Below are 17,331 nucleotides of genomic sequence, written 5' to 3'. Positions count from 1 at the left end.
TTGAGGAATTGGTTAAAAGTAGCAATCAGATGTTGATAGCATTGAATTTTTATAAACTGTACCTGACATTTGTCACTCTATGTGATATGCCTTTTTTGAAGGCGACTGCTTTTATTCCAAGTAGTTCTGACAGATAAACTGAATGTATTTTCCTCTCTGAGCTTAGCATAGGACTACTAAATCCCAGGGCAGAAATATGATTTTTAAATCTTTTCAGAAAGAATGAAATGTGTTTGCAAAAATGTATGTCCTTTTTTTAACTCTCCTTTGTAGATTTCTGTTAGAATGTTGTAAAAGGAGTACTTTAGGTTTGTCCTCCAGGGAAGGAGACCTGCTGAAACATAAAATATTCACCGTATATTTTCCAAAATGCTTATCACTTGTGGTTTTGCTTATCTTTTTTCATAAAGGCAGTTACGTTGCACTTTCAGACGTGTAGTCAATGCACATTCACACACATACCCAGATAGTGGTTTCATGTATTACATTTTGGTTGCACAGAATGTTAGTTTTAGTTTGTATCTAGCAAATTAAAGTTAATTTTTAAAATTTTAGGTAAATAGAATTTAGTTTCAATTCATTAAATACTGTTGCCTCCCTAGGCCCTATGATTAAGCACCAGGATTAAACACAGCTGTCACACGAGTGAGCAAGTTGAAATATTCACCCTCAAGTATTATAGGAAAGTCTGATAAAATTTTTAATGTTAAAATTGAACATTATATATATTTCAAAATGTTTTGATTTGTCCTATAAAAATTAAAAGTCGAAACTTTTTGAAAGTTGATTGTCTCCACTGTTACCTCATTTAATAACATGGGAGAATGAATTTCAGTGCGAGTACCAACATGCCAGGCAAAGGCTGGGTCATCAGAAATAGGCCAGAATGTCGATCACAGAGCCAGGGAACGGCACACCTATCTTTGGGGTTCACTTGATGTCATTCACATGGCTTTTGAGTCACTAAATTCCAAGGTATTTCAGTGCTCGCTCGGTAGTTTGGTTTCAAACTGGCGCTAGGTGTTTTAAGGTTAGCTTGTTTATTTCTTTAGTTATTTGAAATTACTTCCCCGTCCCTAATGAAATAGAACCTGTTGGACTAAAACTTTGTCTTTCATACCTCAAGAATGTCTGGTGCACTGGAAACAGGTGTTCCTCAAAATGGTAAGCGTAGGGGATACTCACGTACCGTGTTGAGCATCATATGGCCATATGACACAGTAACTTTACTCTGAGGTGTGTACACAAAAGAAATGCAAACCTATGCCCATGTAGAGGTTTGCACACAAGGGTTCATAGCAGCATTTTTCATAGCAGTACAAAGTGGAAAGAACCCAAGTGTCCATCACCTGGTAAATAGATAAACAGTATGTGGCATATCCATACAGTAGAATATTATTCAGCCACTAAAAAGAAATGGAATACTGACAGATGCTACAACAGGGATGAACCTCAAAACCTGCATGCTAAGTGAAAAAAGCCATACACACAGAGTATATAGAGTGTGACTCAACTTATTAGAAACTTCCAAGATAAGCAAATCCATAGAGACAGAAAGTCGGGCTTCCCTGGTGGCTCAGCTGGTAAAGAATCTGCCTGCAATGTGGGAGACCTGGGTTCAGTCGTGTTGGGAAGATCCCCTGGAGAAGGGAAAGGCTACCCACTCCAGTATTCTGGTCTAGAGAATTCCATGGACTGTGTAGTCCATGGGGTCACAAAGAGTCGGACATGACAGTGTGACTATCATAGAGACCAAAAGGAGATTAGCGATTGTCAGGGGCGGGAGAGGAGGGAAGAATGGGCTTCTTTTGAACCTAGTGAAGATGGTATAAAATTAGATAGTGGTGAAAGTTACATAACTGTGAATATAGTAGAAACCATTTAGTTGTGTACTTAAAATGAGCAAATATTGTGATATGTGCATCATATATCTCAATAAAGTTGTTAAAAATAGATGTGGACTAGATGGAAATAGAAACAAAAATATGTAAAATGTGTTTTTAAAAAAGTGTCTGGCAGAATGCAAAAGGATCCAGTAAACAGAGTTAGTTCTCTGAGCCATTTTGTTTAGATTAAATGCCCCCCCTTGTACTCTTCCATCTAAACATTATTTTTGAGGGAAATATCTATTTTAAAACAAACAAAGTAAACTCAAATCGCTTTATGTGTGGTCTTCAAACAGTAAAACCCTGGTAAACAGCAAGTCATTGATTTTGAGGAAGGCCAGGACCCTGAATCTCTAAGCAGCTGGTTCCTCCCTGGTACTCTAGGATCAAGTCTCATCCTGTTTCTTCACCATATGGCCTGTTCTCAGTCTACCCCTTCGCTCTGTACCACCCAAGACTGACTTCAGGGATGGCCCCAGAAATTTACCCTCCTTTTCACTAAGCAAAGTCTGACAGTGTCTTCTGTTTATTCACTCCTTTTTTTTTTTTTTTTTTAAACCAGTATTTACTATGTAGGAAGATCCCCTGGAGAAGGGGATAGCAGCCCACTCTAGTATTTCCTGTAGTCATGTATGGATGTGAGAGTTGGACTGTAAAGAAAGCTGAGCACCGAAGAATTGATGCTTTTGAGTAGTGGTGTTGGAGAAGACTCTTGAGAGTCCCTTGGACTGCAAGGAGATCCAACCAGTCCATCCTAAAGGAGATCAGTCCTGGGTGTTCATTGGAAGGTCTGATGTTGAAGCTGAAACTCCAATACTTTGGCCACCTCATGCGACGAGTTGACTCATTGGAAAAGACCCTAATGCTGGGAAGGATTGGGGGCAGGAGGAGAAGGGGACAACAGAGGATGAGATGGCTGGATGGCATCACTGACTCGATGGACATGGGTTTGGGTAAACTCCGGGAGTTGGTGATGGACAGGGAGGCCTGGTGTGCTGCGGTCCATGGGGTCGCAAAGAGCCGAACACGACTGAGTGATTGAACTGAACTGAACTGAACTAGTATTCTTGGGGTTTCCTTGGTGGCTCAGACGGTAAAGAATCTGCCTGCAATGCAGGAGACCCAGGTTCAATCCCTGAGTTGGGAACATCCCCTGGAGGAGGGAACGTCTACCCATTCCAAATTTCTTGCCTGGAGTCCATGGACAGAGGAGCCTGGTGGGCTACAGTCCATGGTGTCTCAAAGAGTCAGACACAACTGAGCAACTAACACTTTCTTTAGACCAAACATTATGCCAGTCATTTTCGAACTTCGGGTCATCATTTTCTAACCTCAAAGAGGTATTTTCTATCTTGAGAAACACAAGCCAGTGGCAGGAGAAATATAGGAAGCCTTATTGTACTTCAAGTATCTTTCCATGATTTCTTTCACGTGATGACAAGGGTGAGTAGCACTGCTTTATGAAAGAAGAGCAGTGATGTCAAATTATGTTTAAATGGTGAAGTAGATTGAATTTGGTTATTTCTACATGAGCTTCCCTTGTGGCTCAGCTGGTAAAGAATCTGCCTGCAATGCAGTAGACCTGGGTTCAAGTCCTGGGTTGAGAAGATCCCCTGGAGACGGGAAAGGCTACCCACTCCAGTATTCTGGCCTGGAGAATTCCATGGACTGTATAGTCCATGGAGTCGCAAAGAGTCGGACACAACTGAGTGACTTTCACTCACTCACTCACTCACATATTCATAGTTAGTCAACTATGGTTTTAGGGGCATCAGAAGGACTCATATATCCTCAGTTATCTCAGGTATTCCAATGTTATCTCAATAGTTCAGTCTCAAGCTAATTCTCCTTCTTCTGAAATGTGGTCTTCTCTTGTTATTTTTATTTATGGAGTACCTCCAATGGTAGCCACCGATGATACCAGACATCTGACCGGAACCCTCTGCCCCTGTGGAACTTGCATCCTTGGACTTCCTCAATTCCATCCTGGAGATTTATTTCAGTAGCATCATATCATGAGACTCAGTCTCCTGGGAGGGCAGTCAAAAGCAGGGTGGCACAAGAGAGGCATAAAACCCAGCTAACTCTTTTTAGCACATCAGTTTATCCCACTTTTGATATGCATTGAATTTATTTTATTCTAGCAGCAACTGGCTACGTAAGCCTAAGGGATCAATCAGTGTTGTTAATGAGAAAATGAAGGAAGGCAACATGTATAGATGAGGAAACCAGAGACAAAATCTTGTATAGTGTGCTCAAGTGGGGTGATGAGATCAACCTAGAGCCAGTATGATGTTAATGATAGAGAAGGGGTGTGACGTTGGAGGCAAGGCAAGGAATTTCCCCAAATTTATATTTTTCCCTTTAAGAGGCCGCTAATTTGGAAAGCTGAGAAAATGTATTCTACTTCAACCTACAGACAGTTACCTGTTTTTAAAGGAGTATGCACATTTGCAATATCAAAATTCTTTTATGACTTGTGGAGAATATAATTCTGCTGCTCATATGGTTGTATTTTACTCTCCACTATGAATTATTTAGAGCATCTTCTATTTTAACTGTACACCAAGACATCATTAGAGGTTATCTAATAGCTAGATCATCATTTCATTTTCCCATGGAGGCTTGTGGGCCAATTTTCACCCTGTTATACTCTCCAGAATAATGAAACTAATTTGGGATCTTGCTGTGGAATTAAATGCTCATACAGATCCCACCTCCTCTGAGACCATAAACATCTGCCATAACATTTATTATTGCCAAATAACCTTACTATTACCAGTGCAACTGTCAGTGGAGGGAAGGAGTTTAGGGTCTGGCAGAAATGTTCTGTGAAGTACTGCATTGCCAATGGTTTGTAGTTTAAGAACCATTTTATTATTACTAGATCCTCCATTATTTTTCCTAATGTTGAGGATACAACTGTATCTAGACAATCATTTAGACTTTTAAGTATTCCATGTCAGTTCTGAGGTAGTTGTAGATGTTCTCAAAGAGTATTTGCTACAGTTGTTATCATACTGGTATTACTTGACATTTGCTGAGCCCTCATTAGGCACAAGGCACTTTGCTAAGGGCTTTGTATGCGTCATCTCAATCATCACACTTGCAAAACAACATTACGCATCTAATAAAGAGCCCACCCAAGATTCCAGCCCAGGATGTCTGGCTCCAGAACTCCTGCGCATACTCAGGCAGGTGCATTTATGATCTTCTATGACCCTCCCCTTGGGTATGGAGCAGACAGCCAAAAATGAATGTAAAAGGACAGGTGGTGAAGTCCTAACAAGAAGCAAAGCCAATAAGGGCAGAGAGAGTCATCCAGATTTCTCCTTTTATCTTCTGCCTTCCCGCTTCTCCCTTATGCTGTCTCCAACCCCATGTCATTAGGGAATGAATATTGTTAATTTTATTAGTTTTATACATTTTTATATTTGTCCCACACACATTATCTCCTTTGCTTCTTACTTTGTTTTAGGACTTTTCTTCTGCCTGGTTTACTGAAATATCATCTTTATTACCCCCCTTCCTTTAGCCCTAATCTTCTACGATCAACTCTCCTCACTAGTGCACAAGTGATTTTTCTAAAATGCAAAACAACTGATAAAACTCCTATGCTGTAACAGTGATTCCTCATCGCTAATACATAGTCCAGACTCTTTAGAAAAGCATGTCTTGGTGTCCTGACCTAGGCTGTGCCTGTTTCTCTGTTCACAGTGGAAGGTATGGGATGGAAATAGGACAGCCTCATTTTGAAGCCTATTTAAGGAATTTTGTTCTATCTGAAATTTCGTAGACAAACAGTGGAGAGGCAGGTCAAATTTGGGAATGTGAAGATGCAAAGAAACAGGAAGTAGGATGTAAAGACAGGGATGGGTTTTCAAAGTGGAATTCCTTTCTACATATTATTTTAAAAATGCTATTGCTCTTGTCCTCTAGATGAAGAGAGATAGCACCACTTCAAACAATCCATTTCTCAAATACTCCCAGTTGTGACTCTTAACTCTATGTAGGCAGGCAAATATAGTTTTCTGTTATTATAAATATTTTATTATCCAAGGTCTCTACTAAAGATTTTATATGACAAATATTTTCTTATTACCTCAAGATTTATTGTTGAATTTGGGCCAGCCTAGAAAAATGTTATAGTTACTTCTCCAAAGGTAGTTGTAGACCAGTTATTCTGGCAAATTGTTCTAATTTTGAAATCACCGTCCTGTATTTTACAGTTAAATTCTTCTTTATTTGCCTTCTGTAAGCCCTTAGGAGCATACAAAATTAATTATAAATTATCATTAATTGTTTAATATTTATAAATCATTTTAAAGAGTAAAAAGAAGTACCTTTATGCTAATCATTTTTAGAGTATTGAAGCAAAAATGACAAAATATTGACATTTATTAGGTTCCAGTTGTTCAGTTCAGTTCAGTCGCTCAGTCGTGTCCGACTCTTTGCGACCCCATGAATTGCAGCATGCCAGAGCTCCCTGTCCATCAACAACTCCTGGAGTCTACCCAAACCCATGTCCATCGAGTCAGTGATGCCATCCAACCATCTCATCCTCTTGTCGTCCCCTTCTCCTCCTGCCCCCAATCCTACCCAGCATCAGGGTCTTTTCCAATGAGTCAACCCTTCACATGAGGTGGCCAAAGTATTGGAATTTCAGCTTCAACATCAGTCCTTCCAATGAACACCCAGGATTGATCTCTTTTAGGATGGACTGGTTGGATCTCCTTGCAGTCCAAAGGACTCTCAAGAGTCTTCTCCAACACCACAGTTCAAAAGCATCAATTCTTCGGCGCTCAGCTTTCTTCACCATCCAACTCTCACATCCATACATGACCACTGGAAAAACCATAGCCTTGACTAGACGGACTTTTGTTGGCAAAGTAATGTCTCTGCTTTTAAATATGCTATCTAGGTTGGCCATAACCTTCCTTCCAAGGAGTAAGCGTCTTTTAATTTCATGGCTGCAATCACCATCAACAGTGATTCTGGTTGAGGTAGGGAGAAATGAGTGGTATTCATTTTACCATTTTGATACATTTTTAATAAATTTCATAATGTGAATTAAAAGAAAATAAAATGATAATGGTATCATCATATCTTTCCAAGTGTAAAGATTGTTTCACAGAGGCCTCTGAATTATCTGTTAAATTATAAATACCAAGTGGGTGCATTTGTTCATTCTAGCACAATACTGTTTTATATAAAATCAGTAACTTTAAATACTAAGAAAAAATGGGTTTTGATGTTCTTAATAGTTAATGTTTCCTGTATATTCTGAAATAATGATTTTTATTTTCCTAGGACTTTTCAGCATGGCATGGGCGATTCTTCTTCAGATTCCTTGAAGCCAATTTTCAAGCAACCATTACATTGGCTTTCTTGCATATCACATTTCTACCCTTCTTTACTCAGGTGAGAACCTCTAAAAACTATATCATTTATAGTTCTTTGATTCCTTTGAAGTTTAATAGAAACTCTTATCCGTGGAGATAAATACATCTTACAAAAAGAACTTAAAACTTTTGACACTACACAGGTAAGTAAAGTGTATTTCTTTTTGAGCCCAAGAATCCAAGATATAAGCCTCATAATCATGCTCCTAACATAGCTTTACTAAAGTGATAGAGAAATGTGAATTTTTTGGAATTTAGTTTTTATTTTAGCTAATTGCCTAGCCATTTTAAAATTCATTCTTCTTGATCTATGACTGGAGATGTGACAGTTCTCCAACTAATTGTCAAAAAAAAGGAAAAAAAAGCAAATATCTTGGATAATTCATGTAACTCACTCAGAGCCTGAGGTAAAAGTTGAGAGGAGTAACTTTTAAAATTATGAATAGGGTCTTTCACTTTTATTATTTAATTAACAGCGTTTAAACATAAGAAAAATCATTTAAAGCATGAAACGTACTGCCGGAGTAATCTGATGACATTTTGTGGCATTACGTGTAATGTCAGTTTGAGTCTTTGCTGAATATATGATTGGAAAGTCCCTTTCCTTGGTATCTGTGAATAAATATATCATGTAAAGCTGAAGGAGATATTGTTAGTTCTTGCAAATTCTTGATTCATCTTGGAAATACACTGTTGGTGACCTCACCATGTAAATGGACTGACTCTATTTCTCTCTTGAGGAACAAGAGTCCCACCCGTAAAAAGAGGGCAGGAAAACCTCTTTCACAAGTCTCTGTAGACACAGTAAACATAACTGCTTACCTATCGTGTGCCTGTCTCTATGTACGTAATGGGGAATCCAAGATTAATGAGATATTTATCCTCCTACCTTCAAGGACCTCAAAGTATTGTTGTTACTTCACTTACATATGAAACATTTTCAACATCCCTGAACAATTCCTTATGACTGATCGCATCAATTCCTTATGATGAAAGCCTTTAATACTCTGTCATCTCCATACCCTGCAGCTGGCATGAAAATATACTCTTATGTCTTTGAGAATTAAATAACTGACTTTGATATACATTAACTGCAAACACCTGAAGGAACTGGATCTTTTACAATGTGACTTAAGCAAACAACGTGTGTCATTGTGATGAGTTCTCAAACTTCTAAACATACTTATTCTTATGCACATTTGCTTTAATCTATTTTTATTACCTGCTTTTATCTTAACCTGTAACCATTGGAGTTACTTCTTTAAGCATAGCTCTGTAAGAATTCCACCTCCAGGTTTGTTCTGTTCAGCCATCTAGAAGCCTGGGGAGTCAGCGGGTAAATGGGTTTATCTTTCAAATGCCTCTTCGTGTAACAAGACTTTTCTTTATTTCTGCTTGATTATAGCAATCTATCTTTACTATTACCTTCACAAAAAGATTAGAACATGGTGGTAACTACGTGGCTCACAGTGGAAATGCAACTGGATATAAGTTTTCTGGAGGACAATATAATAAACTGTATCAAAAACCTTAAAAATATTATGGCCCTTTATCCAGCAATTCTATTTCTAGGATTCAATCAGAAGGAATTAATCAGAGCTGTTGAGAAAGTTTCATATGCAAGGATATTCATTAATGTATTATTTGTGAAAGGAGAAAATGGAAATGAATGTCTCACAGTATGCAGTTGGACAACTCACTTATGGATTAGCTGTGTGATAGACGACTGTGGAGTCATTAAAAAGGTTGATTTTGAAAAATATTAAATGGCAAATCATTGCGATTTATAGTTATGGGAAAACTGCAGCTTAGTAATGATGTAGTAATCAAAGCCAACCCAGGCTTTCGAGCGATAACTCTAAAACTGACATGCCCAGTCCTTCATGAATGTTATCTCTTTCAAGCCTCACACCCAGCCTGTGAAGTCTGCTTTCGTGGAGAGTGAAGTGATGTGCAGGTAGCAACTTTCTGAAGACAGCAGATCTGGAAGGCAGACTCTGAAGCTCGGCTTGTCTGCTCCTAAAGCCCAAGTGCCAGACAAGTGCCCTCCCACCGTTCAAAGGGAGAACAGTTCAGGGTGATGTTAACAGGCATTTAAGAAAAACCTAAGATTGTCAGTTATTCATTGTGTGAAGTATCTTTTTACGGTTGACTTGTAGGAGCTCTGATATACTAACCTATATAGTGTTTACCTGAAGGAGGGATCTAGTATAAAATTCCCCAAACTTAACAGGTTATGAGACCTCTGTTTCCCAAGGGATGAACAGTTATTGGAAGATGGGACGCAACTGAGAAGTGCTGAACATACCGGCTCCCCAGGTGGCTCTAGTGAAGAACCCACCTGCCAATGCAGGAGCCATAAGAGACATGGGTTCCATCCCTGGGTGGGGAAGATCCCCTGGGGGAGGGCATGGCAGCCCGCTCCAGCATTCTTGTCTGGAGAATCCCATGGATTGAGGGGCCCAGGGGGCTACACTCCATAGGGTCACAAAGAGTCAGACATGACTGAAGTGACTTTGCACCCACACACGCGAAAACGATGCCATACTACTCTCCACATTCCATGAAAATAGGATGTAGAGAAAAACCAATATTGAAAGGGTATATAAACTCTACATTAGAGAACTTTTACTTTACATCTTTGTATGATAGGATTGTGATCGATTTTCATTTTTATCTGTGCATTTTCCAGATTGCCTATAATGAAAGCAGCTTAATTTTATTAAGGTAAAAATAAGGAAAGAGAAACCTCACTTTTTGGAGTTCTTTGACCCACATGTATTACCCTAGAGCCTCTATACAGAGGATTTCTAGCTCTGGGCGCTTCCTTTCTCTAGCATTCTGTGTCTGGCTGTCCCTATATCCTCAGCTAGCTACCATATTACTGGAAGTCCAGCATGATGTCCTCAGTGGATCCTTCTTCTCACTCTTCCCTTGTCCTCTCAGCATGGTGTCTTCTCTGTTAGGAGCACACCAGGCATCCCTGTCCTTCATCTCTCCCAGAGCTTGCTCAAACTCATGTCCCTTGAGTCGGTGATGCCATCCAACCATCTCACCTCCTGTCACCCCAACTCCTCTTGCCCTTCATCTTTCCCAGCATCAGGGTCTTTTCTAATGAATCGGCTCTTCACATCAGGTGACCAAAGTATTGGAGCTTCAGCTTCTATATCAGTCCTTCCAATGAATATTCAGGACTGATCTCCTTTAGGATTGACTGATTTGATCTCCTTGCAGTCCAAAGGACTCTCAACAATCTCAATTCTTTGGTAATCAGCTTTCTTGATAGTCCAACTCTCACATCCATACATGACTACTGGAAAAACCACAGCCTTGACTATATGGATCTTTGTCAGCAAAGTGATGTCTCTGCCTTTTAATACACTGTCTAGGTTCCATAGCTTTCCTTCCAACGAGCAAGCATCTTTTAATTTCATGGCTGCAGTCCATTGAGCTGTCTGTTGCCTGTTCCTAGTGTATTATGATGTTCAATTGATTCATCCCCATAGTTCTTTTAGATCCAGTCAGTCTTTCTCTCCAACACATCACAACAACCTTGGTCCATTTTTACTGTTGCCATTCTACTTAAAATGGCATTTTAAATGCCATTCTACTGCTCAAGAACCTATAGTAGTCTCTGCCTCTCCCACACTGCCTGGCTTGTTTCCTGGAGCACCCAACGCTCTTCTCTGCTCTAGTTCTCAGTCTCTTGTCTTTAAGACATAGTTATTCTACAGTTTTTGCTTTTACTTATTGCCCGTCCTTAGCTTTTGGTCTTTTTTTTATCTAGTTTTCTCTCCTGAAATGCCTTTGGTACTCCCTTTTGCCTTTTTGAATTCCCCACACAAGTACAGTATGAGCCCCTCCACCCTGACTTCCTGACAGTTATTCTCTCTAACCTTCCTATATAATCTGCTTAGGAAAACCTGATCCACATGATTTATGATTCAACATGTTCAGAGCAGTGGTACAGTCACAGGAAGCCAGGATAGCAACAAAAGTAATTTCAAAATAACTCATCTTATTGATTTGCATCTGTCAAGCATTGCAGTGGGAATTCCTGGGCCACCATCAAGTGATCTTAAAAATTTCACCTTTCCATTTCCTCATATATGTCAGCTGCTTCTGTGTTTTCACCCCACAAATAAGGCTCCAAACTCTATCCCTCACCTTAGCAACTAAAGTAAACTGTTCAGGGAAACACATATGGGTTAAATAATGAAGAACTGAAAATATATTGCGCTTTTTTTTTTTGAAAGGGTGAGGTTGAGACTGAAATATTTAATTATGACGCATCTTAGGAATTTAATCACCTATTTGCCTATTTATTTACAGCTGTGCATTGTTTCAGAAAGATTTGACTTTTAACAATATTAAGTATATTAAGATAATTAAAAGTAATGAGAAGGAAGATGCAGAGTAAGGAGGACATGAGATTGAGACTTAACAACAAGAGTTACAGATGCATAAATAGCTGTATGCACCATAAGTCTGTCTATAGGATTTCTAGAGAAAGCCTATGAAGTATATAAATTGGTAAAAATAGAATTGTCCGTGTTCTTCTAGAACTCCTGGAATAGAGTTTACAAGAGTTTACTTTAGCGAAAATATATGTATTCTCAAGGCAATAAGTAAAATGTACTGTATTCATTATTCCTAGCAGTAGTAGGCTAGCAATGTGAGTTGATTTAGAAAGGGCAATCAGTTTCATGCTAGATTAAACTAAGGCATGTGGGGAATATATTAATCTCAGGATTGATACTACGACAGCATATTGTGCTTGCGTATAAATGTTCAAGAAAGAACATTATTTTAGTCAATTATACTATTGTTGCAGTATAATGTTTTTTATTTATTTTACCAACTTTCATCATCTTGTGGTTCTTTAAATATTTCCAAATACTTTTCAGGTCTTCCTTGTCTAAGTAGGTCATAACCATATACTGAATCCAAGTAGCATAATCAGTGTGAGTAAACAGTCCATTCATTTTACACTGCTCATTTTCTTTTATGATGACAACATGATGTTTTGATTCATGGCCAGTCCATTCTGAGCTGCAGATATTTCTTTCTACTATGCTTTTGTTTTCATTATGGTTTTACTCAATGTAATACTGTTTTGGATTTATATCCTTTTTTTCCCCTGCCTAAATATTAAGCTACCTTTAGCTTCATTATACTATATGCTATGTGAGTCTTTCCCTTTGTGCAATTTACCAAGATGTATTCATTTTAACCTCTCAATAAATGCATTTTAAAATTTTTCTCCAAGTAAGGCATGTGCTAGGTGTTAGAGGAAAAAGATAGGCAATAAAATTTCTCTGTCTCCTTCGCAGGTTCATCTACTTTGGCCTGGCCATTAAATATTGAGCATCTTTAGCATTCTATCTTAGAATCTTTTCTAGGTGAAGTCACACATACCTGTGGTTTCATGTACTTTTAATTGCCCCCAAATCCATATCTCTAGTTTTAATATCTCCTAGGACTGCAGACCTACTAACTCATGTGTGTGACTCATGCATGAATGTCTTCTTCAGATTTATACCTAGTGAACACAGACAGACCTCAAGCTCAATATGGCCATATTTGAACTTAGGAAACTCCCCTCCCAACTGATCCTCTGTTATTTTATTTCCATTTTGATTCATTGTACCTGCACATGGTTGTATAGAGACTTCCCAGGTGGCCCTAGTGGTAAAGAACCCACCTGCTAATGCAGGAGACATGAGACACGGGTTTGATCCCTGGGTCAGGAAGATCCCCTGTGGAGGGGGTCATGGCAGCCAACTCCAGTATTCTTGCCTGAAGAATCCTATGGACAGAGGAGCCTGGCGAGCTACAGTCCATGGGGTTGCAAAGTGTTGGACACGACTGATGCATTTTAGCACGCATGCACACACGTGGTTGTATAAGCCAGAGACCAGGAGGCATCCTGAACATTTCCCTCTTTTTCTCCTACAAGATCCAATTCGTTACTAAGTCTAGTTAATTTTAGCTCCTAATATCTGCCATCCGTCGTTCCACCCTTGCCTTAGTGCTTCATCTCTTTCCTGACTATTGCAGTGACACCTCTGTTTCCTCCTATATGTGTGTTGACTCCCATTTCTAATATTCTCCAAACCACAGCCAGAGACTTCTGAAATCCAAAGCTATTTTCAAAACTAAATTTTATCATTTCACACTTAACTATTGACTACCTTCCCTGAATTCCTCTTTATCCTTCAACATGCATACAAAATTTACATGCATAAAAATTTACCTGCCCTGTAAAACCTACATAGATGTGGCTCACCCATCTTTGCAACCTCTTCTCATACCACACTACCCTGTGATTTTTGCTTTTCACTCATTAGCCTTCTTTACATTTCCTTGCCACAAAATGTTCCTTTTTGCCACAGGGTCTTTGCACATGCTTTACCTTACCCTGAAAGCCCTTCTTCCTCTCTCACTTAGTTAATGTCAGCGTATCTTCATTTCTCAGCTCCAGTGTGACTTCTGTAGGGAAGCTTTTCATCAACTCCAAAGACTAGCTTACTTCTTAACTACATCTTCTAAAAGCATCATGTGCTTTTTCCTTGATTGAGTTTTCATAGTTGTCATTTCATCTTTGTTTCTATGACCATTTAAACTATATATGCATTCCCCACTAAATTCTGTAAAAATAGCGACTGTTTTTTATGTACTGTGGTGTCTCCATCACCTTCCACCTAGAAATCAGCCAGCAAATGTTAGTTTACTGAATAAGTGGATTAAGGAACAAATGAGTTATTGTAGTATTGTTTCAGATAGTACCACTTTAAATGGTACATTTAACTCTCTTCAAACATTTTATCTGAGGGGTAAAGCTTAGTGATGGGAAAAAATGCTCTATGGAGGAGGTGGCTTCTAGTAACCTCAGGAGTGAGCATCTGGGGAGGAGGACAAAAGAGAACTTTGGTCTCCCAGCCAGCTGCTGTCAGGCTGTTCCCTAACACTGACGAAAAAGGCTTAGAGAACTTGTACTCTGATGAGATGCCAAGCTTTGACATAGAGCCAACAGTCACGGGGGGAGTAATTAGAGATTTTTGAACACCAAAGCTCTTACATGACTGTTCCAGAGTGTGGATGGACAAGCAGCTGGATCTTTGAAAAGATTTTCGGAGAAAAAGCCATGTTTGTGGAGCAGTTATTAAAAGAAGGGAAAATGTCAGGTGAGCTGAGTATTTGATATAGCTAGATATTTCTTCATATCTTTCCTCTTCTCTTGTGGTTTGAATGTATTATATAAAAAAGAATATAGCAATGGGGCCAGCAATGACAGGATCAAAGACAGCTATAGGTTTTCGAATTAGTCAGACAGGGTTTGCAGACTTATATAGTTTTGTAATTTTGGAAAGTTAAACAGCTTATGTCTTTGTGAGGAAATTGAGACATAAATACAATATCATGTCGATCCACTTGAAAACAGGATGCAATGCCATGGTCTACTCCTCACATCTTGCAACATCTTCTTCCCTTAGCTCCTGAGATATTCCCATGACAGCATCATGAGGATTTAATTAGCTAGATGCCTCTGCACAGCACCCACCACATAAGTGCTTATAAACAGTCATTCAGTGCTGCTGTGTTAGAAAAGAACTATGTTTCAGAAAGTGGCAGATCTTATCAGTTATCCAAACATGTTAAAAACCAACTCGAAGTGTGATGAAGTGGAAAAAATATTGAACTACTTTCTCATGGGGTCTCATATCAGAAGTGTGATATCAGAAGAGACCTTTCTTGAATTCCTCTAATAAGGTATTTATTATCTGGTAGACAAGGACCAATAATAGTTAAAGGACCCCAGAGAGATAACTTCCGGTCCTCTAAAGGGATGGTTGAGTGATTCAGTAGTATCCAGTGTTTTTGTGCCTCAGGTGCTAGAATAGCACTTCTGGGGGAGTCCAAAAGTAATCATTGGCATGAAGTATTGTTTTTAAAATTAAAATTAGATTCTCACATGTTTTTTAGAAATAAGATACACTAACTTGTGTAACTCTAAAGTGTGGAGCCGGGGCGATGATTTTGGGGCACTAATATATCTTTGGATGATTTTTTTTTTTTCCTTTGGATGATTTTTGAGAAATAGGGTCATCCCAAGTGAAAAAGTTTAGTTTACTGAAATCAAGAAATAATTCAGGTCCTTACAGTTCAAACACCTATTCTTTAAGTTGTGTACCCATTATTGTAGATACCATCAACTCTGAAAAAATGAGACTGTTTAAGAATACCCATCTACCTCAGTAGACAAAGTTATTAAAAATCAAAGCAAATCCTATGCATAAATGTGCAGGTGAACCCTGTCTTGTTTCCATTTATTGAATCATCTGTAACTATAAAGATCATAGACTTGGCTATACCCATTATATAGATTAAAATGTATGCAGCATTTTCAATGTTATAAGTACATATAATTTGTGCAGAAAATATTTTGGATTTTTTATCTCCTCAGCTTTTCTTCCCAGGTACTAAAGAGAAAGATGATAGAACTGCTGTAAATATTTGTCTTAACTTATTTTCCTAAAACGGTTTGGAAGGATTAGTTTTAGAAAGGCAAGAGTAGAATAGTCATACAGCTTTTCCTTCTCCGCTTTCATTTTCCTTCTTTAGGGCTTTTACTCTCGGTTTCTCTTTAGTTATGCCCTTGCCTTTGTTCTCTGAGTCATTTAACTTACGGCCTCTGGTATAAATTTGACCCAGTAATCCACGACAGGAACCATCTGGTCAAAATCAGCCCCTAGATACCGTAAATAACATGCCTCCCATGTGGGAATCAGCCTTGAGACCACAAACCTGAATTTGGGTCAAAAACATGGTATCCTCAATCAAGGAAGTTGAATAGAGCCAAACATCCTCTAGGCTGAAAATTACAACGTACCCACCAAATATCAACCAGGTTGAATGAAAGAAACACAGAATAGTGGAATAACCATGGATTTTAAGGTCAGAAAAACCTGGGTTCAAAGTCCAGTTGCCATATTTATTAGCTAAATGATCTTACTCTATTTTCTCAGTATTCCTGAAACAAACACTGATATAAATCTGAGTGTCTCCATGCATGTCTTATTTTCTGTTGTTGTTCAGTAGCTCAGTTGTGTCCGACTCTTTGCAACCCCATGGACTGCAACATGCCAGGCCTCCCTTTCCTTCACTAACTCCCCGAGTTTGCTTAAGCTCATGTTCATTGAGTTGATAATGCATCCAACCATCGCATCCGTTGTCGCCCCCTTCTCCTCTTGCCCTCATCCCAACATCAGAGTCTTTCCCAGTGAGTCAGCTCTTCACATCAGGTGGCTAAAGTATTGGAGCTTCAGCTTCTGTATTAGTCCTTCCAATGAGTATTCAGGGCTGATTTCCTTTAGGATTAACTGTTTTGATCTCCTTGCTGTCCAAGGGACACTCAAGAGTCTGCTCCAGCACCACAGTTTGAAAGCATCAGTTCTTTAGTGCTCAGCCTTCCTTATGGTCCAACTCTTAACATCCGTACATGACTCCTGATGTCTTATTCTACATTTCCCCAAGAAGCAATCCTCGAGACAAGGATTGAGGTGCGAATAGTTTATTTTCTAAGTGAAAGAAACACTCGATGGGAGTAGATGAGACAAAGAGAGAAAGACAGCAAATCAAGAGCAGTGTAATCATAGGAGTAACTGGAAGTTAAACCTTCTGGGGAAATTCTTGGAGCCAGTGTGAAAGGCATCTCAGAGTTATTCTGCCAAAGGAACAAAGATGCTGAGGAATTTATTAGAAACTTTCATAAGTCGCTGGCTGAAGGCTGCTCTGGAGGCGTCTATTTGCTGGCCCTTCCAACCTGCCTTGTGGAAGGTAGAGAAATGCAGGTTCTGACAGCATAAGGCAGGTCAGTGTCAACTGAGTGGTAAGGGCAAGAGGACATGGGGACACTGACATTTGGGCTAACCCTTGTACCACTGAAATCCACTACTCATTATTTAAGTTCTCTGAACCTTATCGTTGATTCTTCAAGGTGTGATGGCTGGTGGAAAAAAATCAGTTTTATTATGCTTGAG

The 17,331-nt window shown here is 39.1% G+C and overlaps 1 protein-coding gene and 1 long non-coding RNA gene across 19 annotated transcripts in view; one reads left to right on the top strand and one right to left on the bottom strand.

The window, feature by feature from the left end:
• The window catches only part of KIAA0825 (KIAA0825 ortholog), a 404,341-nt gene that overhangs the window by 141,410 nt on the left and 245,600 nt on the right, over window positions 1-17,331 (top strand). For all 18 annotated transcript variants that reach the window (XR_014056215.1, XR_014056216.1, XR_014056218.1 and 15 more), the window contains one exon: window positions 7,197-7,307. Coding sequence is in view for 10 of the 18 variants with exons in the window: in XM_081498685.1 (XP_081354811.1) it covers window positions 7,197-7,307 (111 nt within the window). In the remaining 8 variants the exon portion in view is untranslated. The remainder of the gene's footprint in view (window positions 1-7,196; window positions 7,308-17,331) is intronic.
• Window positions 113-7,659, bottom strand: LOC145509595 (uncharacterized). Its single transcript, XR_014056228.1, has 2 exons — window positions 6,717-7,659; window positions 113-2,496 (listed from the first exon to the last, which is right to left on the bottom strand). It is a non-coding gene; the product is annotated as an uncharacterized LOC145509595 (long non-coding RNA).

Source organism: Giraffa tippelskirchi, chromosome 6 (assembly GCF_054371585.1).
Source record: "Giraffa tippelskirchi isolate mGirTip1 chromosome 6, T2T-mGirTip1v1.2.pri, whole genome shotgun sequence".
NCBI classification, from domain to species: Eukaryota; Metazoa; Chordata; class Mammalia; order Artiodactyla; family Giraffidae; genus Giraffa; species Giraffa tippelskirchi.
The sequence above is the reverse complement of the archived record's forward strand: the minus strand, read 5'-3'. Positions and strand labels throughout refer to the sequence as shown.